The sequence below is a fragment of the Trachemys scripta genome, chromosome 8 (assembly GCF_013100865.1).
Source record: "Trachemys scripta elegans isolate TJP31775 chromosome 8, CAS_Tse_1.0, whole genome shotgun sequence".
NCBI lineage: Eukaryota > Metazoa > Chordata > Testudines > Emydidae > Trachemys > Trachemys scripta.
The window spans coordinates 34,084,197-34,108,931 of NC_048305.1; the positions used below are offsets into that span (position 1 = coordinate 34,084,197).

General features: G+C 45.6%; 1 protein-coding gene across 1 annotated transcript in view; it reads right to left on the minus strand.

The window, feature by feature from the left end:
* Positions 1 to 2,214: 2,214 nt before the first annotated feature.
* SIL1 (SIL1 nucleotide exchange factor) overlaps positions 2,215 to 24,735 on the minus strand; it is a gene marked incomplete in the record, with an annotated part of 234,243 nt that continues 211,722 nt past the window's right edge. The window contains 3 exon segments of the mRNA XM_034778499.1: positions 2,215 to 2,734; positions 7,047 to 7,211; positions 11,543 to 11,639. Of these exon segments, the coding sequence (XP_034634390.1) occupies positions 2,369 to 2,734; positions 7,047 to 7,211; positions 11,543 to 11,639 (628 nt within the window).

Consider the following 24,735-nt stretch of genomic DNA (forward strand, 5'->3'; position numbering starts at 1 on the left):
GTCCTTCCCTGGTACAGCAACTCCACAGTAGGCCTCTTCACGAGCAAGCCTGGCTATCTGACACTTGCTCTTTAGGCCAGATGCTGATCTCTAGTTTAGTGCTCATGCCAAGTGCACTGGTATCATTACGAGGGGACAGGGCTGAAGTAACCTGGCTGCTGCCTGTTGGCAGGCAGAGAGAATAGATTGGGTTTAGTTTTGACAGTTAACAGGATCTGGGTCTGGTGAACTCCATGACCCCCACCCCTCAGCCGGGGCAGAAACATGCACAGAGCAACTCCTGTACAGCATGCACGCGGAAGTGGCTTAAAGCCATATTTGCACATCCCTGAGCCTGCGCAGCTGCCCCCCAGCTAATAACGCCTAAGGTCTCTCCAGCATGACTGAGATGTAGGGAAGTCTTTTTCAGGCTCTTAGCCCCCTATGCCAGTGGCAGGGAAGGTGATGGCATATAGCCAGTTAAGCTGAAGGCTCGCAGCCTATAATGTAACCCTGTGTACTATTTCCCCGGGGGAGGAGGGGTGGAGAAAGGGGGGTGACTCCTGGGTTGCAGGTCTTTGCAGGCAAACTAGATCCAGCCCTCAGTTTTTCTGCAGCAAGCCTGTGCTGGAGCAAGGGCTTGTTCAGCTGCATAGATTTTGCCTGCTTTAGAAAGGGCTCGAGGACACCTTGTGTTTGGTGCCTCATTTCATTGTAAGCACACAGTTTTGTGTAGTTCCTACAAAGCACTGGCAGATGGCTGCCATATAAATACAACTATTTATTATATCATCAGTAGGGACTCCCACTGGGGAAACCTTGCAGGAGGCATACGGATTACAAGAGCAGTCCACCATGCCAAGCAGGGGGATCCACTCAGCTGAGTGCCTAATCCAGGCATTGAAGATAACAATATGACTCTAAAAGGGCATGGTTAGCTCAAGTCTGCATGGCCCAGGGACCAAACCATCTCTCTCTCCTCCCCCTGCTGTATTAGAGAAACTGCCTTTGGGATGACACAGCATTAGATCAGACACACTTACGTGACTGTACAGCATTCGCCGTGGCAGGAATGCTGCCGGAAATCAAAATATTGTTAAAGGGCTTTCTGTGGATAAAAATTCTAAAGAGAACCTGGAGTGATGGACTGGGCATGTGGTACCCTGGGTTAATGTACTAGGCTGTCTCCTGTGTCAGGGTCTAGATTCAGGTTGCAGGGGAAATGGAAGTGGTGGCCTCAATCCAGCCTTTAATGGACATTTATCTGCAAAGCATCAGAGTACAACCGGCAACACGGGCTTAGCTGAGTCGAGCCCTGTGCTTGATTAGCCACTGCTGCCAGTCAGGGAGGGTGATACATAGAAGCTACCAGGCCTGATTGCCATGGGCTGGGAAATTCATCGATGGACAGACTGGTGCCTTTTTTGTTTTGTTTCTTTAGATGTATAAAGAAGGCCTGAAAGATTTCCCTGCCAATAGCTCCCTTTCGACCCCTCCCCACTCATTAGACATTCAGGTCTTGGCCATCTTTCTTTTCCAATCAGGCTCTATCAAAAACTGGAGGACAACTATGTTCATGACATCACAGATAACCAAGCAAGAGAAACCTGATTAATTGGCAGGATAAATGATTTCTAATTATTTCTTTTTTGTTTAGAATGCCTGAGTTTTTATTTGGGGTTTGTTAACATCTATTTAACTCAAAACCCTAATGAATAGCTGGAAGAAAGGCTTTTTTGTTGAATATTCAACATCTTTCAACAAAGGTCGGAGAAGGCTCCTAATCTGAATCTATGGGTCCTCTATGCAGACCTCCAGCAAACCCAGGAAGACAAGCGTTGATATCTGTGGTGTTTCTGAGGGAAGACATAAGCAGAAAGCACACTTAAAAATAGATACCTAACAGCTTTCGATCCTTCTCTATAAATTGTAAAGCAGCAAAAGAAAGGGTCACCATTAAAAAAAGAACAAAGACTGATCGCAGTTGCGTGGGAAAGTCTTTTCCCTTTACAAAGCACAGATGTATAGGTGCCTGAATTAGCAAGTATGTGATTAAAAATGCGCATCAGTTCTCTGGAACCTGAAGAATCTCTGCATTTTACTAAACAGACTGAAACCTTCTGTTACTTACATTAAACATATTAGAGGTTGAGGACAAGATGCAATATTCCTTAAACACATATACTCCCATTATCTTAGCATGGACCAAGTTATGAAATGAAAACACTCCCCAAAATGTTTGTATCTTTCTTTAATAATGGAGCTGTTGGCTCACTTGCCTTGTGGAGGGATTTTGCTTTGACCAGCAGTTTACTCAATAGTTTGTTTATGCATATCTGTCAAAATTCACCAGGTTATCATGAATTATTTTTTTTTAAGCTCAGTCAGATTACAGATATCCTGGTCTTAACTCCTGAATAATGGTATTTATAGAGCTAAGGAGTTCCTTAAAATAGCCATCATTGTCCCCTTCCCTTTGTTCTTCTGCTGCCAGTTCTTCGTATTCAGTGCGGAGCATGCTCAGCGTGGTGCTGAGAGCATAGTCTCCTTGGTATCCGTCCCTGCAGGCGGCCATCAGAACGCGCACTGTTTTTAGAACTTTTTCTCGAGTGTCATGCTCCGGCAATGCCAGGAGGTTAGAAATAATCACACACCAGCCCTGTTCCACCACAGCTGGCACCAGGTTCACTTGTTTGTACTGCTGAACTTTCTCTTCCAATTGGTCTTCCTTGTTCTCAGAATCCTCAAGCAGCATCTGCAAGAAATCATGTTAAATTGATTATCTGTATCCAAGAACAATAACTACCCTTAGTACTGTTTCCAGCAGGTTATACAGTATATCAGTGCCCATGGGTGAATCCAGACATCCCACGACTCCTGGCTTTTGACAGCATTGTACTCTATTTTATTTCGTTATATGGTGCATGAAGTTAGCCTGAAAGATTTGTTTTGCTTGTTGGGTTTTTTTGCATTAGAAATTCAGATCTCATCTACTCTGGAAATTGATTGGAGAATGAGTAGAATTATGATATTGCAAGACACTGAAAATCTGATTGAAAGGAGAAGGGGGTGAGATGAGACTGTTTTAAACAAATTATTATGTATTTTCATGCTCATCTATATAACTCCGGCATGTACTAAACACTTTGGATACAAGACCTCTTTGTTAAACACTCAATATCTCCACCCTTCATTTAAGAGCATTCCCAATTCCCACTGGAGGCACCTCCAGCAAAGCTAGGGAAGACAGTGTTGCTATTCTTGATATTTCTATGATTAAAACAAAGCAGAGAGAAAACAACTTTTCTTTGAGGGGGGAGAGGGAGATGGGAAACAAAGGGCATAAGCGCAATTTTATGAAATATCCTTTGTGGGGCAATGTTATACCAGGACCGAGCAAGCAAAGCCTCAGGTGAATCCAGTGAGATACCAAAGGGAAGCCAGCACAGCCCTATTGAACTGCATGGTAAATGCTCCCACATACAATATACACCTGTAACAGTGTAGAGCTCCTAGAATCCAGAGGAGGACAGTGAGATGCACGGGACACTGGTGGAGCCCTTGTGCTGTTCCACAAGAGACCCCCCCATTTCCTTAATAAAGGAGAAAAGGGCAGAAAAAGTCACTGTCAAGTCAATTCCTTAAACTGTGCTTATTTGAAGCAGTTGCCTGAAGGCTTCACTGCGCCCGTGGCCTCGGTGCTGCTGTCTGCAGCAAATGGCAGAGAGTTGACTTTTTAGCCTGCTGGCATTTCAGGCCTGATTTTTGCTTTCCATTGCCTTTTCTAGGAGGTGGGGGTCTGTCCAGGATCCTCCCCCCACATCTTTCACCCTGTGGTTCGCCAGCGGCACCATGCTCAAGCTCTGCATCATCACAATTCTCTCTCTCTTGCTGAACTTAGCTCATTGGTGCTGCTCTGACAACCGCCAGAAGGGGATGCTTGGGCACAAGCCACAGTGCTCTGTTCCCCACATCCAGAGACCAGGCACGTGGCTTCCACAGTGTTCCCAGCTCCTGCTGGCCCAGGAAGCAAGAGTATGAGCTAGGATCCTGATTGTGCCATGGCCCAACCCAATGCTCACCTTACGCCAGCCCTAAATAAAAGGTGCATCCGTTCAGTGCAGTTATATGGACATTCAACAATCTCACCATGAGTGAGCTGAGACGTGGATTCCCACCCCACCATCTCAGTTACGACGGGCACGTTTAAGGCTTTCAGCGGGGTATGAGCTGGTTTAGCATACTCTGAATAATGATGCTCACAGGCAGGTGTCACACTGAAGAACCTGCACATCCTTTCACAGCTGGCTTCAATACTAAACGCTGGCATTAAATATTCAGGCCTAGCAGAGCTGGTAGGGGAATGTGAGAAGCAGTCATTGACATATATAGGAATCCCATGCATGTGTCACGGGCTGGAATGTGACCCTAGATGCATCTCAGTCTGTGTGCCAGAAGGAGCTGTTCACAGCACCATTTCCCAAAGAAGAGCAATATGGCGTCTGTTTCCCTTTAAGAGCTATTCCTCTGGCTTGGCTGGTGGCCTCCTGTGATAATTACTATGTATGCGCTTCATTAATTAGATCTGAATAGCACAAGTCTGCTTGCTACGGTATTATCATTAAGGGAAGATTAGGGCTTTTACAGGTCTGATAAGAACAAATTCAAATCTGCAGAAGAAAAAGGCTGGAAATCAGCAGAGATACAGTGAAACTCGCACAAAGGATGAGCCTTGCTAATAAGCAACTACCTGTCTGGAGGGACCACTCGAGTCTCCCCAAGGTTTCCTGTAACATTTTATCTAGCCTTTATTTAAGGGCCCACCTCTGCTACGAACTGACTTTTGTTCATCCCTTGGGTGGTTGCTGCTGGCATGTTTCACGGCATTGTATTTATACTTTGATTTACCGTATGTGGGGAGAAAAGGAAGAAAAACTCAGGCGAGATTTCCCTTCCCACAATCCTGCAGGAAAGCCATTTCCACCACCTGGAAAACTTTACAGTATTTTCTGTGCACGCAGATTGTCCATCCTTTCAGGGTTAAACAGAGACAATGAAGCAGGAAAAGCAGTTCAGAACCATCTTCTCTTCTGCTTCATTTCACTGAGCTGGCACTGGCATGGGCTGGAGTTAGTTTTGCTTCATTTAAAAAAAAAAATAGCCTATTGCTTTTCAGTCTGTCACCCTGAAGCTAGTCCTTTACAGCATTTGTGACATCACCACTTATTCAGATTAATCCAGCACCTTTCCAGGTGCTGTTTTTTTCCATTTTGTCTGCAGACGTAATGAGAGCAGTCTGTGACGTACATCCTAGAAAATAGTTTTCACACTCAAAAGGGCTATAAATGTCATTGTTCCAGTATAAAACTTAGACTGTGTAGGGTGTGCAGATTATCTCAAGATAGATTGAATCTGTGAACAGATGGAGTTGCTAAAGGTACAATATTAAAACATGGAATGGGATTAAAGGGACAATGCTAAAACAAGTCATAGATACAAATTCCTTATTTGTGCTGTTGAAGGGACAGGGTTAATTTATATTGGACCCAATATTTATATTTTATAAAACTTCAGACTAACAAAAATATTTCCATCTCATATAAAAAGTCCATTAAAAACTACTTTTAAAGCATATAATCATTTTTCTTCAAGGTCTGAAACCCAAACACTACAGCAATAAAAATCTGCAGGTGAAACTGACTATAAACAGAAGTGAAACTTGACTTAATTGATTTTCATTCTCCAATGTAACAGAAATGCAGAAAATAAACAACAAATCAAACAGTGGCTAGTAAACAGGGTTTTAAACTGATATTTACAGTAATAATCAAAGCTGGTGCTAAGTAAAATAGATACAGATGTTTACTTGGTTACAACCTAAGATTTACAAATGGACAATGCCCCATAAAATTAAAAGAATTACAAAAATCTAGCTAGTTTGCACATTGATACCCTGGTAACACTCTTTGCATTTCATTCACTTTGGACAATGAAACCAGAATGATCATTTCCTGGCTCTTCTGCACTCTAGCACACATTCTTGGTTTTAACATTTCAGGGTAAAAAATCCACCACCACCAAAACAAACATTGATTTTATTGTTAAAAAGATGCTTAAATGGCTACACAATATTTTCAAGGTTCAGAGACAAGATCAGCCCAGGGAGAACAAACTGCCTATGCCAGGGATGGCCAACCTGAGCCTGAGAAGGAGCCAGAATTTACCAATGTACATTGCCAAAGAGCCACAGTAATACGTCAGCAGCTCCCCAGCAGCTCCCACCCACCCCCGTGCCTCCCGCTCATGGGCAGCCCCGCAGATCAGCGCCTCCTCATCCCTCCCTACACCTCCCGATCAACTGTTTTGTGGCATGCAGGAGGGTCGGAGGGGGAGGAGTGAGGGCATAGAAGGCTCAGGGGAGGGGGCAGGAATGGGTGGAGGGGGACAGAGCCAGGGGTTGAGCAGGGAGCACCCCCCAGCACATTAGAAAGTTGGCACCTGTAGCTCCACCCCAGAGTTGGTACCTATACAAGAAGTCGCATATTAACTTCTGAAGAGCTCCAGAGCCACAGGTTGGCCACCCCTGGCCTATGCAATATGGAACCCAGCTCCACAGGGGCTTCTCCTGAAGTGCTGCAGGGAGGCATGTTGGAGCAGAGCGGGCCTTCCATCCGCTGGAGATAGAGGTGATGCGTTGGGAGGTGTGGGGGGGGAGGATGCAGGGTCACATGCCTCTCCAGATTTGCTGCTTGGCTTGTACGGAGCATGCTCAGTAACACTGCTGAAGCCAGCTGCCCTCACTCTGAACCCAAATCTCCACTCCCCCCCCAACCCCCACCCCACTATCAGCAGGCACAGCTTGTCTCTGCCTGGAGAGTTCCCTGGTATCATGCCTCTCTGTTTGGCCTTGATACAACTGCCCTTTAATGAAAATCCTAAGAACTGTCTTGCATCGTTATAACTGTTCCCGATTCACATGCATTTCCTCACTCCCAGGAGTATAGTTCACATCTTCACTGTCAACCAGTGAACATGGGCTCCAGCAAACTGCCCCACAGCCCTCTTACCTTTTCCACAATCAGGTCATAGAGCAGCGTCACAACGCGTATGTAGAGAGTCTCCATGCCTTTTTCTTTGAAGAGATTTCTAAGTACTTGAAGGCCACCAAGCTTGAGGAACTGCAGCTGGGCATAGGGGAAGTGTCGCAGCATCGAAGACAAAGCAAAGAGAGCCTGGCAAGCACAACAGTTAATCAGTCTTCTAGTCCAGTGACAGCTGCCATATCTGAATGAACTCTTGCTCAGCAATCTATTCTGAAGAGCCCTAGCATTCTGGCTTCATCTTCCTTTATGGACTGCCACAAAAGGCAGCTGATTAATGCTACATAATATGGGTGCGATTTAAAAGCCCATCAACAATCTCACTTAATGACTTCTAATCAGGGGAGAAAAACACAACTGTGTTCACTCATGACTTGCTGTTCTGCAAATGCTTGCCCTTGTTAATTTAAATCTCTCCTCACCAGCGAGGTGGTATCGCTGCATGGAACCTGAGTGTGGTGTCTGATCCCCAACTTACAGGAACTCAAAGACCATGGATACGTCCACATTGCGGTCAGAGGTGTGACTGCAGCTTGTGCAGACATCCCCCACTAGCTTTAATCTCGCTAGCTCAGGTACCAGAGCAGTGAAGCTGCAGCACCATGTGCTTCCGGTGGGGCTGTACAAACCTGCCTATAACCCTGGGTAATTACTCCGGATGAGCAGTGAAACGGCAGCAGCACAGACTTCGAGCTCTCTCAGTTAAAGCTAGTGTAGTCATACCCCCTGCTTAGTCCTGCAACCTCTTCTGACTTCAGGGGGTACTGTAGGTGCTCAACACCCCTCAGGATCATGCCCTTTGACCCTTCTCCAGGTTAGATGCTGTCAACACATCAATGCAGCTCTCACAGACTGACACTGCCCGCATCAACTTTATATGCTCTCAGACTTTAAGGCCAGAAGGGACCATCATGATCTAGTCCAGGGGTTCTCAAACTTCATTGCACCGTGACTCCATTCTGACAACAAAATTACTACACGACACTGAGAAGGGGGACCAAACCCAAAGCCTGTGGACTTCAGCCCCATATGGGGTGTGTGTGTGTAATCTGAGCCCTGGGGCCCAGGGCTGAAGCCGAAGCCTGAGCCCCACCGCCCAGGGCTGAAGACTTCTAGCTTGGGCTTTAGCCCTGGGCCCCAGCAAATCTGATGAACCCATTAAAATAGGGTTGTGACACACTTTGGGGTCCTGACCCACACTTTGAGGACCGCTTATCTAGTCTGACCTCCTGGACATCGCAGGCCACAGAACCTCACCCACCCACTCCTGTAATAGACCCACAACCAGGACAATTGATTGAGGCTGCTGCTTAGGCAAGGGTTGCATCTGTCTGTATCTGCAGCAAGCAGTCTGCTGTTGCTACAGTTCCCCAAGGAGCATGATAAACAAATGCAGCACTAGAACGTGGAGTTGCACAAGAGGCTCTTTCTAAATACCAGAGCTGAGATGGGGAAATGTTCTGTGCTTAAAGCTGTTGTAGCCCATGCACCTTGCATTCCTCCTGCTATGGTGGGGATAAGCCCGAATATGAAGGAAGGAGCAGGTGACCAGTCCAAATGAGAGTGGAAACTAATGGCAAAGACATTGTTCTGAATCTTTCTAGTACTAGATACAAGGTTTGGGATAGATGTAGGGCCAATGAGATTTTTACTTTGATTTGGTTTAGCTGCTGATATTAACTCAGTCTACAGTATTTATATAGCCTCAATCACCACAATACTGAAGCACTGAAACAGAGTAACATGAGAGAGGCAGGTTGCAGATCAAGATGGGTTCTGCTCTCACTGAGCTTTGTTAACTTGTATTTCAGGCAGTAGGTCTGTTAAAATAGCCAAACTGGACCTATGCCCATCACTTGAACTGAACCCAAGCCAAAGATTTTCTCCTTCTGGGGGCTTTGCAGTCTGGATGCTGTGCCCAAATACCCTGAGAAAGCCTATGCTCAAATCTCCAGCCCAACCAGCAGAAATAGTACCAGTATTCTGGTGGATGTCACTTTGGCAGACACACATCCAGCCCCATCAAAGCTCAGATAGCTTGGATAAATATTGAACTTCTGAGTGTTTCTCTAATCCTTCAGAACTCACTGATGTACAGCCATCACTCTCACCTCCCTGTTCACTGCTCTCACTGAGTGCATCTTGTCTTAAACTGGATTATGAACTCTGATTCTGTGTGAGTACAGACCCAATTCTGCTTGAGCTCTTTGGGCACTACCGCAGTACAGATAACTCATCCTAATATAAAGATTACTTTGGCTAGTGATAGAGACGTTTAGGTGCTCTCTCCCTTTCAGAGCTGTTACAGGCCTGTGGTTAAGGCTGAGGAAGGGGGCAATTTGTGGCTAAATTATTGATTTTTACACCTCTCTGATATTCACAAAAATGGTTACTTGAGGCAATATGTTAAGTGTTAAGCAAGGTGCCCAGGCTGCCAGTCTACCCCTCAGGAAAGGCTGCTGCTGAAACGAGAATTATTACTGAGATCATCCATCTCCGAGCCTGCCAACAATGGGAACTGACTCCTTAGTGCACAATGGTGTTTCCTGCACCCACTGTGGGCAGATCAGAACAGACAGCTATTTTTTCCCAATCCAATATATTTCTATTTTATAATCTCTTAGTTGCCTGCAGTAGTTTAGTGGATGCTTCTGTCTCCTCCTCACCACAGTCCATAGTATCAGTGTGCTGGCATGCTGACTCCTCCTCCACCCAAGCACGGCTGGATGGGAAATAGGACTCTCTTGTACTCACCATGTTTTCATTCTGATGGGAGTAAAAATCTCTCCCTGTCACGCACGAATGTTACATGCATGGCAGCTGATGCTGAAGTACCACATCAGCCTGTAGTTCTGCACTACACACCAGAGCCATCCCCTTTGTTCAGAAAAAGACCTTAAAGATTGTCATACTGGATGGTGGGGGCTTAGATTTGAAGAGAGACTGTCACAACTAGGAGTATTTTGCCTGGAAAGGGGACGGGTTAAGGAGCCTAGACAGAAGCATCCAAATTATGACAAGGACAGTGAAAACCTTACCCTATCGTAATACAAGAACAAGGGTCACTCAGTTAAACTCCAGGCCGTGGTGAAAGGGCTCTCTGGAGTCATTTGTTACAGCTCAGTCAGTAAACTAAATTAAAGAAAATATTGGGGTGATTTCTCTGTCTCTGGTGAGGTCACCCCGTCTCTGAATGCTGCCAGAAGTCTTTGAAAAAGGCAAAAGTTTTGCTTTTGGAATGAAGCAGACTACACTCCAGGGCAATGGTTTTCAAATCCTTCCCTAGATACCTCCTCACTGTCCCTGTGAGGTCATCACACTCCTCGCATCACACATGCTGGGCTAGGCCAGCAGGATGCTCAGTGTCATTTTCAGGAACATGCTGTAAACATTTCTAGCAAGTGCAGCTTTACACAAGCGTGCCTGCCCAGCCTTGACAAGGAGAGAATCTTTTCATGCAAGTGAATAAATGCCTCAGTCTCTCCACTCCTGTGGCCCACACATTCTTTGAGACTCAGGAGTTTATCACAGGCTAGAGGGAAACATTTTCATGGGATCCTCTTTTAAAATACTGACAGCACATCACTGATATTAATGGCAGGGGCATTAAGGTTGAGTAACAGGAGCTACTTTTTCCACTCCTCCTGTGGAATTCACAGTGCCAGAAGGTCACTGAGTCAAATACTGGGCTTGGATTTGAAAAGGAGCTAGATAATTTTATGGCCAACAACAACCATTTGTAGCTTTGCATGTTAAGGTAAGGGTAATCAGATCTCATGCTTGAGCGAGTAAACTGATCACTGAAGGGGAGAGTGAAGAATCCCGTACCTCAACGTACAGCACTGCACATTTAGCTAGGGGCATTAGGAGAGCTTTTCGCCTTCCTCTGAAGCATCAGATATTGGCCCCTGCTTGAGGCAGGATGCCAAAGTGGATGCAGCAATTATCTTCTCCAGAACATCGACTCCTATTCATTAGCCTGTGATCTTCATGCCGGGATCAGCTCCTTCCCTCCCAGACTAACATACAGCACTGCCTGCCCAACAGTATGAACTCGCTGTGTGATCTGAGTTTTCCTTTTAAAGTAGGGCAAGGCCTATTGCTGCCATGAGGTGACAACAGTGGGCTGGCTAATGGCACTGTACACCAGAGAGGCAAGGTTTCCCTGTTAGTACACAACTGCAGCTTGTTAACTATAACAAGGGTCACCTTGAGAGAACTGAAAAAAGAACAGAACCCCATCAGTCTGGGTGGAAGGGGGGGAATGCCCATAGACCTTAGGGCTGAATCTAACCCTCTGAACATAGCCTGACATCGCTTCTGTGAATGCGCCTCATTATAAAGCACCACATATCCATGAACAGGTGACACAGATCACATCACTATGTAATGGTGCCAATGCAAGACTATACACCTGGATGTCATATTTAGGAAACGTTAATACACACAAAAGGCCAACTTACCTTTTTCTTCACCGACAATGGTTGTTCCGTAGCTAAAATAACCATCAGTTTTTGTAGAGCACCACCCTCAATTGCTTCCACTTGAACTTTGGGATTGCTGAGGGAAAAAGCAAAACGAACATCAGGAACAGACAATAGATCACAGGGAAACTAAACAGGTTAGCACACATTTTGCTGCAGGCTTGTTTCTAGGTAAGCTGTTTTGTTTTTTTTTAATAGTGGGGATGAGTTACTTTCAAGATATACTGCAAGGCGTTAATGAATATTAAGTACCTATTTCAAATTGGATTGTTTAACAACATCTGCCTCAATTCCTCCCTATATGAGGGACTGTCTATGAAGGTGACACCTGCTGGTGAAATTTGGCACTGCATACCTGATCTAGGAACTGTTTTTGTCATTAGGACAAGCACATGTTTTTGTGTACGTAAAACCTCAAGCTAAACAGAAACACTTATTTTTAAAAGCCAACCCAGATGCTGACAGTTGCCATGTACTTTCTTTACTCCAAAGAGAACTATTAGCACAGGCAGGGTCATCTAAATGTGAGTGATTTGGGAGATCCTAGTATCACATTGCAAAATACATCCCTGACAGAAGATTGTGAGGGTGCCTCTGGCATCAGCGCCATCACCACATGATCCTGGGCGTGAACTTCTGAGGCTACCTGGAGGATGAGAGGGAGGGCCAGAGAGGGAAACAATATAGTAGCCATCTGTATGCAATCTGAACATGGAGAACAATGCACCTGGTCTGAAATCAGTGACATTTCCAAAATCAAACTATGTATGGCAGAATCAACAATGAAACCATCTGAGATCCCAATTTGAAAACACAATATATGGAAAATTGCAACCACATTTTTACATAAACTACCATCTATTTTCATTTAGGTGTCATGGCTTCTGTTATTTCCTTTCATTAATAACTAATTAAAGTTGTGTTACTTAATTAGCCAACTAGCACACATCTGAGCATGGGGCAGAATAATAGATATCTTCCCTCTACAGTTTCTGTTACTCCTTCTTGTGGCCTGCATGGCAAAAGGTTGCAGCAGAGAAGGTGCGGTTACTAGACCAGGGCAGTTCACAAATGCAGACCTGTGATTTCGGTGAGTCACCTCCTTCATTTACCTGCCCTGTGCTAATGGAAGCTACGCTGCCACAGGCCTGGCACCACCCAGCTGAGCCACCATGCTGATTTGAAGAGTGCCTATTTGCATCGCCACCAAACCCTCCCAGTCTGACTCTCAATACCCTCCTCTTGCTGAGGCAGCCAAAGCTGGTTGTGAGGTGGTGGGGACTACTCCAACAGCTGGATATCAGCACTTTGCCCAGAAACATCACAGCTCCCTTTGTGCTGATTGGGTGATTCCGGCCGGTGGATCCCTTTACAGAAGCGTCTCTCCTCTTTTGTGTAGGTATGTATTTATTTATCGCAGTATCATGCTAGTCAAAAGTTACCCCACATTGTTAAGTCCAGGACAGATACTCTAGATCTTTTCCTTCATATAACCCTTAGGAGGCAAAGGGAGGCATGTATGGTACAATACCATATTTAACATGGGGTAAAGGCCATCATACTCCTTGGTTGGCTGTAAAGTGAAGTCAGTGTCCCAAACTCCCAATCAATTTCAAACTGACTAGCCTGGTTGAGAGGGGCATCTGAAACATACCTGCTGAGGGAAATGTGGCTTTGCAAGTTAACTAACCCTGCTGGCTACCAAAGGTCTGGTCTACACTACTGACCTATATCAGTATAACTACGTCGCTCAGGGGTGTTCAAATTCTAGCCTCATCTGGAGGCATAAGAAACGTTTCAGTTCTAGTGCCATGTAACTGACAGACTGGCACCAAAAAGATCAATATAATCAGTAGTGCAACAGAAAGTGAAATGTGACTGACATAACCTGAAGTGATGGCAGCACAACACATAAGGGGCATGGCTAGGCATTCTGTGCTGTTCCTTTTGGGTGTACTAGGTTCACATTAGTAAATACCTTTTTGTTACCACAAGTGTTAACCTAGCAGTGATCTCTCCCATCACCATTTCTCACCTTTCGTTCACACCAATTGCTCCATTAATCCCTTTCACTTTATATTCTATCTATCTCTTAATGGCCTTTTATTCCAGTTCTCACTTTTCACCTCTCTCTTGTTCCTCAGTTTCTATTAACACACTGATTTATTTAAACACTTCTCTGTCACTGCCCAGCCTGTACTGTAGGACCCGTCTTTCCCCACACCTGCAGAAGGGAACTTTGTCCCCAAAGCTCATGAATTATAAATTATGACTTGGGTCTAACACACGCACAAAGTCTCATGTTATGCAGTTTTCCTTATGGATTATAAATGGCTACAACCACCGTCCACTGTACAAATGGGCTGGAGCTGTATAATTCCAGTTCTTGACCTGAACTGCCCCATAGTTTGTGGGTCTTGGGTCCAGCTAACACCTTGGCTTCAGGAGTTCTCATACTTCGTGGTGCATGTGCACACTTCAGGTAAGGCTACTGACACAAGAGGGTATCAAGGAAGGCAACACATTCCTTACGGCCTCTTCCCAGATAATGCTGCACAACAGGGTGAGGGTTTGAATAAAGTGTGCCCATCACATATGGGGTATATGAACCATCCAGTGCAGGGCAGACTGGGTCTGGCTAGGCCAGGGAAAACACGATGCTAGGCACATTTTACTGCTTCTCTGAAACCCCTGGTGGGCATGTGTGCTGCAGCCTGCCAGCAGTGGGCCTGACCATACAAGCTTGCTGCTTTCCAGGCAATATTTTAGACACACACTTCAAGTGCTCTGATTTGCAGATCAAAATTTACACACAGTAATAACAATAAAAAGGAAGGGAGGCTCCAGGGTTAGTACAGGAGGCTGGGAATTACTATTTCTGGGCTGTATTCACTATTCTGTCACCAACTCACTGTGCCATCTTGGGAAAGTCACCTGGAGCCAGCTCCTGTCAGCCTTATTATGGGCTATTCCCAGGGTTTGGTACTGCTCAGCTTGAGTGGCCAAATCCAGCCCTTAACCAGTAGGTAGCTCATTTTACCCAATGGGGTTAGTACCATTAACACAGGGGTGCTGGGAGGGTGATTTCTTTAATGTCTGTGAAGTGCTTGGCCAGCCTGGGCGGATAGGGACTTTCAGCGTCTGAGATAAGTTCCGAGTATTACTGTTAATAAAAAACCCTGGACACCCAAGAGGCCGACATGCATAAAGTGGGTTGCAGAGTCCTGTTTATACCACAGCACATGAAGACATGTTATCTCTCTCTTTTATTGTGAGCAATTCTAGTCAGACTGTACCCTGAGTGCTGAGCTCTCATTGGGGAGGTAATGGGGTGGTCTCAGCCTTTTTCGATCTCCTAAAAATATTTTACAGAGGTTTAAAGTTAGTGCTGCAGCGTGCTTCTTTGGGGATGAGCGTGGAAGTATCTAGATGCTTGGTGGGGTTGGTGGTGAGAAATGAATATGCACATTTGGACCAAAATGTCTAGCTGTCTGCCTGATCCCAAACGACACTCAGCACTCAGTACCCCTTGGGCACTTGCTTTCTGAGGAAAGAATACAGTGCATCAGCCTTTCTTGACTTTGAAGCAGCATTTGTGCTGCAGTTAGACTAAGGTCACATGTCTCTGCTACAGTTGAACATTTAGAGTTGTTACGATTACCAGAAAGCTGGAGCAGCCAGTGCCAAGAAACATACAAGAGATAAAGACAGAGACAGGCAAAGGAGGTCATAAAAACAGAAAGACAAATGGGTTTGGGCAGGGAGAAGCATCGAATTGAACCGATGGCTTAATATTAGCTCATAAAAATGAAGCAAACATAAAGCTTTCCTGTGTCAATCAGGGTGTGAGGCAATCTATCAGAAAGCATTTCTGCAGGGAGATTAGAAGCAGGATCACTTTGGGTTTTGCTTTTCTTATCGTTATAATGACTCAGTGTTTCGGAGGTGGCAGATCTGATGTGCGGATTCCAGATTCTAATTACCAGGTTGACCTCAATATAGAAAAAAACAGATTGTGAAAGCCACCTACTAATGGCTTCCTTTGATTCTTTTCCTCACTCAATAGCTGAGATACTGAGAGACTCTATTAATAACAAGCCATATTTTGTGGACTGAACAGCAGAAGCACAATAAAGCAGCAGCCAGTACTATACAAGGTGTCAAGGAGAGAAAATCCAGCTGCTTTTCTTTCCAGCCTGACTATCCACTTGCAAAGCTTTCGAGGAAATTAAGCCTCTGTTTGGAGGATTTTTCGGGGTGGAGGAGTTGAAGACAGCAAATTTTTCAAGACAAGGAGAGTTCCAGCCACATCCAGGGGGTTGTGGAAAATGAATGGCCAACCAGGATTGAATAATGGCTGAGATGTGGTAATGAAAACTGAAGCTACAGTGTCAAAGCAGAGAAAAGGCAAAGAATAAGTAACCCTGAGGGAATGGTACTGGAAAGTATAACAAATCCCTCCATTCCAAAGATATCACAGCACATTATAAACATCAGTTAAGCTGTTTCGTGTGAGGCAAGAGGCCTTACACAATGTATAATTCACCTGTGGAACTCACTGCCTTAAGATATCACTGAGGCAAAAGGCTTAGTAGGATTCAAGAAAGGGTTGCCAAATATCAGGGGGTAGCCGTGTGTGTCTGTATCCACAAAAACAACAAGGAGTCTGGTGGCACCTTAAAGACTAACAGATTTATTTGGGCATAAACTTTCGTGGGTAAAAAACCCCACTTCTTCAGATGCATGGAGTGAAAATTACAGATGCAGGCATGATTATACTGACACACGAAGAGAAGGGAGTTACCTCACAAGTGGAGAACCAGTGTTGACAGGGCCAGTACAATCCGGGTGGATGTAGTTCACTCCCAATAATAGATGAGGAGGTGTCCATTCCAGGAGAGGAAAAGTTGCTTCTGTAATGAGCCAGCCACTCCCAGTCCCTATTCAAGCCCAAATTAATGGTATTAAATTTGCAAATAAATTTTAGTTCTGCAGTTTCTCTTTGAAGTCTGTTTCTGAAGTTTTTTTGTTCAAGTATGGCTACTTTTAAATTTGTTATAGAATGTTCAGGAAGATTGAAGTGTTCTCCTACTGGCTTTTGTATGTTACCATTCCTGATGTCTGATTTGTGTCCATTTATTCTTTTACGTAGAGACTGTCCGGTTTGGCAAGTGTACATGGCAGTGGGGCATTGCTGGCACATGATGGCATATATCACATTGGTAGATGTGCAGGTGAATGAGTCCCTGATGGTGTGGCTGACGTGGTTGGGTCCTCTGATGGTGTCGCTAGAGTAGATATGGGGACAGAATAGGCAACGAGGTTTGTTACAGGGTTTGGTTCCTGGGTTTGTGTTTCTGTGGAGTGGTGTGTAGTGGCTGGTGAGTATTTGCTTCAAGTTGGGGGGTTGCCGGTAAGTGAGGACTGGCCTGCCTCCCAAGGTCTGTGAGAGTGAGGGATCGTTTTCTAGGATAGGTTGTAGATTGTTGATGATGTGCTGGAGAGGTTTTAGCTGGGGGCTGTATGTGATGGCCAGGGGTGTTCTGTTATTTTCCTTGTTGGGCCTGTCCTGTAGTAGGTGACTTCTGGGTACCCGTCTCACTCTGTCAATCTGTTTCCTCACTTCTCTGGGCGAGTACTGTAGTTTTAGGAATGCTTGATAAAGATCGTGTAGGTGTTTGTCTCTGTCTGAGGGATTGGAGCAAATTCGGTTGCATCTTAGGGCTTGGCTGTAGACAATGGATCGTGAATTGACACCCTCTCATCAATTACTGGGAGTGAACTACATCCGCCCTGATTGTATTGGCCCTGTCAACACTGGTTCTCCACTTGTGAAGTAGGGTGACCAGATGAGAGACATGAAACATCAGGATGCGGGGGGGCGGGGGGGGGGGGTGCCGGCGGAACAAAAAAACAAATAAACAAAACAAGAGCTGCCGGAGCATAGGAAAAATTGGTGGGGGCTGAGAACCCACCGGCAGCTCCACGCTCCGCCCCCCCGCACCAGCTCGCCTCCGCTCCGCCTCCACCTCACCTGAGTGGGCTGCCGCATCCTGCTTCTCCCCCCTCCCTCCAGAGCTTGCGGGGCCATACAGCTGATTACCACAAGCCTGGGAGGGAGGGGGGAGGAGGAGGAATGCGGCATGCTTGGAAAAGAGGTGGGGCCAGGGCGGGGATTTGGGGAGGGATCCAATGGGGCAGTGATGGGGTGGGGCTGGGGCCGGGATTTGGGGAGGGATCCAATGGGGGAGGGAAGGGGCGGAGCGGGGCGCGAGCCCGCTCCGCCTGTATTCCAGAGGGCAAAATATCGGGACTGTCCCGATAAAATCAGGATGTCTGGTCACCCTACTTATGAAGTAACTCCCTTCTCTTCATGTGTCAGTATAACAATACCTGCATCTGCAATTTTCATTCCATGCATCTGAAGAAGTGGGTTTTTTACTCACGAAAGCTTATGCCCAAATAAATCAGTTAGTCTTTAAGGTGCCACCGGACTCATAGGTGCCGACTCCGTGGGTGCTCCAGGGTTGGAGCACCCACGGAGAAAAATTGGTGGGTACTCAGCACCCACTGGCATCTCCCCGTGGCCCCGTCCTCCTGCTCCAGCTCATCTCCGCCTCCGCCACGAGCGCACCGCCGCGTCCTGCTTCTCCCCACTCCCTCCCAGCTGATTCACGGGGCAGGGAGGGAGGGGGAAGGAGGGAGAACGCGGTTCGCTGGGTGAAGAGGCATGGCTGGGGCAGAGATTTGGGGAAGGGATCCAATGGGGGCAGGGAGGGAGCGGGGCAGGGACTTTGGGGATGGGGTTGGAATGGAGGTGGGGCAGGGGCGGGGAAAGGGTGGAGTTGGGGCGGGGCCAGGTGTGGGGGGCGTGGGCACCCACTGGCGCCAGAGAAAGTTGGCGCCTATGACTGGACTCCTTGTTTATTTTAAGAAAGGAATGGGACATTGATGTGGATAATAAGAATATCCACAGTTAAATCAAATAGAATAAAATTATAAGGAATGTAAAGCCACATTTCAGGGCATAGGTCAAGCACTACCTTATAGCAAAGGAGGAACCTTCTCCTATGGTTCCCAAACTTTTGTACTGGTAACCCCTTTCATACAGCAAGCTTCTGAGTGCAACCCCCGTTTGTAAATTAAAAACACTTTTTAAATATTTAATACTATTATAAATGCTGGAGGTGAATCAGGGTTTGGGGTGGAGGCTGACAGCTTGTGACTCCCCGCCGTGGAATAACCTCACGACCCTCTGAGGGGTCACAGCCCCCAGTTTGAGAACTCCTGCTCTATGTGAAGGCTATCGTTCAATTGTCCATTGTGGCGTGCTTTACACCTTCCTCTGCAGCATATGGTACTGGCCACTCAGAGACATGACATTGGACTTGCTGGACCCCTGGTCTAACCCAGTTTAGCAACTGCCATAGTCCCAGGGCTTTGCCAACCACCCCAATGCCAGTTCACACAGTGGTCCACAAACTTTTCCACTGGTCCAGCTGGTGCATAATTTACAAGCCATAATGTTTCTGTTCCTGCATTTATAGATGCACAGGTGCAGACTTCCATATCTCTGGTCTGTAAATGTGAAGCACTGCCTGTAAGGTCTCATAGACTTTAAGGTCAGAAGGGACCATTACGATCATCTAGTCTGACCTCCTGCACAACGCAGGCCACAGAATCTCACCCACCCACTCCTGTAACAAACCCCTAACCTATGCCTGAGTTACTGAAGTCCTCAAATCGTAGTTTAAAGACCTCAAGGTGCAGAGAATCCTCCAGCAAGTGACCCATGCCCCATGCTGCAGAGGAAGGCGAAAAAACCTCCAGGGCCTCTGCCAATCTGCCCTGGAGGAAAATTCCTTCCCAACCCCAAATATGGCGATCAGTTAAACCCTGAGCATGTGAGCAAGACTCACCAGCCAGCACCCAGGTCATGTGAGTTTGTAAAGTCCCTACGCTACGGCTCAAGCCTCACTAAATTTGGCCTTTGCACTACATACAGGTAATTGTTGGCCTAAAGATGAACAGTCCAGTGTTTGATTGAGAGATAAGTTCAAGGACCAGAACTAGAACATCAGGGTTTGGATGGCTCTGCCAACCACAGAAAAAAATGTTTTAGATACCCTTTGATTTGTGTATCAATAGGGCTTGCAGCAGGGCCTATTTCCTGGGGGTCAGGACAAACACTTGATGCATACATCAACAGATACATTCAGTTCTTTTATGCAAGCCCTCTCTGTCACCGTTTCAAGAGGCATGCTGAAGTCTTCCTGAAAAGTAAAGTTCTCGCAGGGCCCAACAGCACATTGGCTGCTGCAGTTGATTGGAGAGAGGTGTGTCTCAGAATCTCAGAGACACAACTTTTCAGCAGTCACATATTTTCTATGTCCAGCTTCTCCACATGTGTTTCAGACACCTCTGTGAATTCAACACAGCAGAGATGCCTGAGCTGCTTGCCTCTCCTTCACTCTTTAACCTTGGCATCTAAATTAATGATAACAAGTTCTGCAAAGCTGCCCTACCAAAACTGAGCCGCCACTCTCTTGCATCAATATCGAACAGTGATTGGTTTGAAAGGGCGTGTGAGCTGAACTCCATGTAGCTGCTTGACAAATGTTCTCCATCTCAACATGCTAGGAAATGCTCTACGGTGTTGCCCCTCGCATTCAGCAGAATGAACCCTGATGTCTTCTGGGAATGGCACAAGCCTCCTGCAGGTGACAGCTCACTCAGAGACAGGGTAGGCTCTTTGACCTAGCTTGGCATTTGAACTTTTTCACCTACACTACAAAGTGTAGTGGAGCTTAGGAACGGCAGCTGGGCCACCGAGGGAGTATCTTAGAGTTGTCTCATCCAGTTTGTGAAGCAAAAACTCATCCTGGGCTGAATGGGGTCCAAGAAAGAACAATGAAATCCCAACTTTGCGGGAAACAGGTCAGTTCTCCTTATGGAGCACCCAGAAGAGAGTCTGTAGCTCATTTATCCTAAACAGAGAGGTGATGGACAGAGGAAAAGTTACTTTGAATGACAAATGTGCAAAGCACGGTCCTTGGAAAGCTCAGAAGTATGATCGATGACATTTTTAGACTCTGGATCAAGATCCAGGATAGTTATCTGGTCAGAGGACATTTGTGCATTAGAGAGGTCTGGCAATAAAGAGATAAGAAAAGAGACCTATTCTGGAATAACCATCTGAATGCTGAGAAGACCATCAACCAAGGACTCATTTGGGCCAGAGAGGTAAGTAAACTTTGACACAGCCATCCTTCAAGGACCAAAGTCTAGCAACTGACACTCTGCTGCACAAACTGCTCAGAAAGAAAATTCAGCTAAGTACTAGCTGTGTGGTGATTTCCAGTTTATGGAGCAAGCCAAAAATAGGCTGTGAAGAAGCCAGGGGACTGCAGAGATTGCTAATTATATTTTTTAAAGCTTGAGAAATGCCAGGGGCTGACTTATTTGGTACCCAGTGAAATCCAGTCAGTGCTGTGACCTGGGATGGAGTTCTTTAAATGGTGTAAGTGGGTGTTCGTTCATTTAACCATCCTCATTTGTTTTCTGTTTTGTGCCTGGAAGGAAACTTTTGCTGTTGATCCTGTAAATAAAGTTGACTCACATCTCAAACTGTTCTGGGGTCTTAGGGCTCGTCTCCATTTGAAATCTGTTGTGGGTTAACTTGAGTTACTTTGCATTAAAATGCCTTCTATCCACAAAATATTTGTAGTGAATCTTCTGGCAATTTAATTTGTGTTTTTCAACCCCCTGTGGATCCAGGCTTATGGCGATGGGGGATGAGTTTCCCTGGAACAAAGTAGGTATGGCCACATCCTCCTCCTGAAACAACTGTTGTGCATATACCAAGCCGTCCTACTAGTATCCTGTACTGCTTTGCTGGCTACTTGGGTCGTCCTCCCTGTCTACCTGCATACCCTCTATGGCTCCAGGATCATCCTGACCGGATGTCACCTTTCCATTTAAATAGTTCCTGCAACCAGGTGCTGTCTTTGGGATTCCATCTCATGTAGAGTTTGCATAATCCTGATTATTGATCAGCCATGCCTTGTGCTTTGCCATGGTCCCATACTGAGATTGTGGACTTTATTGCTCTCTGGGGAGAGGAGCATGATCAGGCCCATTGGAATAGCAGCCCCTTAGCACAGAACTACAGGTGGCTATCACCACAAATGCAGGATAGGGCACAACTGGGACACCCTCCAGTGCCACAGTAAGGCAAAGGAGCTTTGGCTGGAGTACAAGACTGCTGAGTACAATAGGATCTCTGGGAGAGCAAGCCCAGTCTGCTGGTACCATGAGAAGCTGGACTGTCTATTTGTCGGAGATCATACCACTCAACTCCAGCATTTTGTGGGCTCTGACTGAACCTCAAAACCAGGATCTTGTCAACCCAGTAAACCCCGAGGCAGATAGTCTCAGAGTCCAGGACCACCACACAACACAGCTAGAGGATCAACCTGAACCAGACATGGAGGCCCAAACTCAGCTCAGATGAGGTGGCTGAGTGATTAAGGTGATGGACTGCTAATCCATTGTGCTCTGCATGCATGAGTTTGAATCCCATCCTCATTGGACACATTTAGTCTTCTCCCCCAGGGGGGCGGATAGCTCAGTGGTTTGAGCATTGGCTTGCTAAACCCAGGGTTGAGAGTTCAATCCTTGAGGAGGCCACTTAGGAATCTGGGGCAAAAATCTGCCTGGGGATTGGCCCTGCTTTGAGCAGGGGGTTGGACTAGATGACCTCCTGAGGTCCCTTCCAACCTTGATATTCTATGATTCTATGAACTGTAAAGGACCAATTCCAGTATGTCTGGAATGATATATTAAAATAGGATTGTATGGGGAATGGAATGGTAGGGAGACACCATGTGTGTTAACCAGGAGATTCTCTGAAGGAATAGCACTTACTGTAGCAGTGCACTCAGAAAAGAAAAGGCAAAAAACAAGTATTTCTGACTCAATTTTATTAATGCCCTCAGCTTTGAGCCAACATGAGCTATTATGAGGTAAATTGCTCAAATCATGCTATGCTTACATTTCAAAAAAGAAAGATTTTAAGGTACTTTAAGGACAGCATCATTGTCACAACATACACAACAACATCTAAAAAGGCACTGTAATAGAAGCACTGTATTACAAACTACACAAATTGCACTTGACAAGTTTCAGAGTAACAGCCGTGTTAGTCTGTATCCGCAAAAAGAAGAACAGGAGTACTTGTGGCACCTTAGAGACTAACAAATTTATTAGAGCATAAGCTTTCGTGGACTACAGCCCACTTCTTCGGATGCATATAGCTATATAAATTTATATTCTGACTTGTAAACTTGAGCAAATTTCCTGTGAAAGTCACTGAGAGAGCACGAGAGCCCAATAAATATGGAACCCCATGGAGTAATTTGTAGAGGCACTTTTCTGATTGTAACAGTACTGAATGAAATCTCTTATGCTGGAGACCTGTTACTGTCATTCAACCAAAATATAAGTCTGGGATATTGAAGTTCTTTTGTCACATCTATCTAAAATAAATAATGAAAACTCAGCAGTAACGGATCTACTTGAAAAATTGGTATGTCTTTTGTCGCTTTGTTGGTCACCGAGAGAATTAGATCTAATTAAAATCTCTGAACCATGGCTAAAGAAAAACTCTAGAGGTTAGGAAGTTTTACTAGATTGAAGGTGTACAATTCAGCTTTCAGTGTTTCAACATTTCTATTTTTTAAGTGAAAATGCCTCTGCTAGAGATATTTCAGTGCTCTCGATGACCGAAAGTCCATCTGAGAATTCTGAAAACTCAGAGCATCTCTGTACAGATAAATTGCATGATCCTGCTTAAGGGGATGAGTCGGCTGGACAACAACATAAATATGATTAGACAGATCTTGATTTACAATTATATGAAATTCAACAGGCACTAATCTATTAATATACGGAGGGATGCCAGCATCAGAAATCTCTTGCTGACATGAAAGATTAGTGATAGTTTAAGGATTAGAGTACAGGCACACATATTTTGCCCAAATAAAGACTACATGGGCACCTTACCAGGATCTAAGGCCCATGGTTTAATTTGCATCAAATGGAACAGATCTAATCAGACTCCTGTTTGGTTGAGGTGTAGCACACAGAAACTATGGATCCCAACATGCAATGCTCCATCTTGATTCAAATGGCCTTGACAGAGCACTGCATGTGGAGACTTGTAATTTCAGTGGGTTGCACTATTGCAATAAAGGTGAAGGCAGCTGCATTGAAGAACTCAGCCACATTTGACTCTGGGACCACAGTTTGCAACCCATGGTCTATTCTCTTCTCATCATCAGATTATCTGAGTGCTTTCCAATTGTGCATTAAGTGGTGTGACTAAAATGTGTCATGCGTAGTTCATTCTCTCTCTCATGCAGTCCCCAGGGGAATATCTGTGTGTGCAGTAGAGTATTTTGGTAGATTTTTTTAAATGTACACACTACTATAGGTTTATACTAGAGAAGGGAGGCTGAAGAAATGTGATGAAGTTCTGATGATGAGATTTGCAATGGTGCTTAGTTCTTGTGGGAGTTTGTTCCAGAGCCTCAAACCAGCCCCTAAGAAAGCTCTGTCTACTGCACAGACAAGCTTTATCCTCATGGTAGAAAGTTCCACTGTGCAAGAGGAGCAGAGTTCTTGACCACAGTCTTCATCCTGGAGCTTTAGGCTCTTTTAGACACTCTGGGCAGAGGGCACTGGGTCTTGAAGATCAGGAGTGAGACCTTAAACATGACTCAATAGTCTCCGGGAATCTAGGTTTTTTACCAATATTTTCAAGTCCAGCACTGGGGTGACTCTCCCTACATCTGAGAACAACTGAATAAAGCTCCATCCTGTGGAGCTGCTAGTGGTCCTCTGAAAGACAGAGAAAGGTGGCTCTGCAAAAGCAAGATGGGGGTACACCATGCTCCAGGAGCTGAGTGCACAGTCTCCTCAATGTTCCCATCTCTTGCACTGAGCTCATATCAGACTCCATAGCAACTGCAGTGTGTGCCACCAGACTGATGCACTGCCAACCTTCCAGCTGCATTTTTTAAATGGACAATTTTGACCATAAGAAAAAAATATATATATATTTTATCACTGCAGTCCCTTTCTAACCTTCTGGATTTGTAACTTTGCCTGGG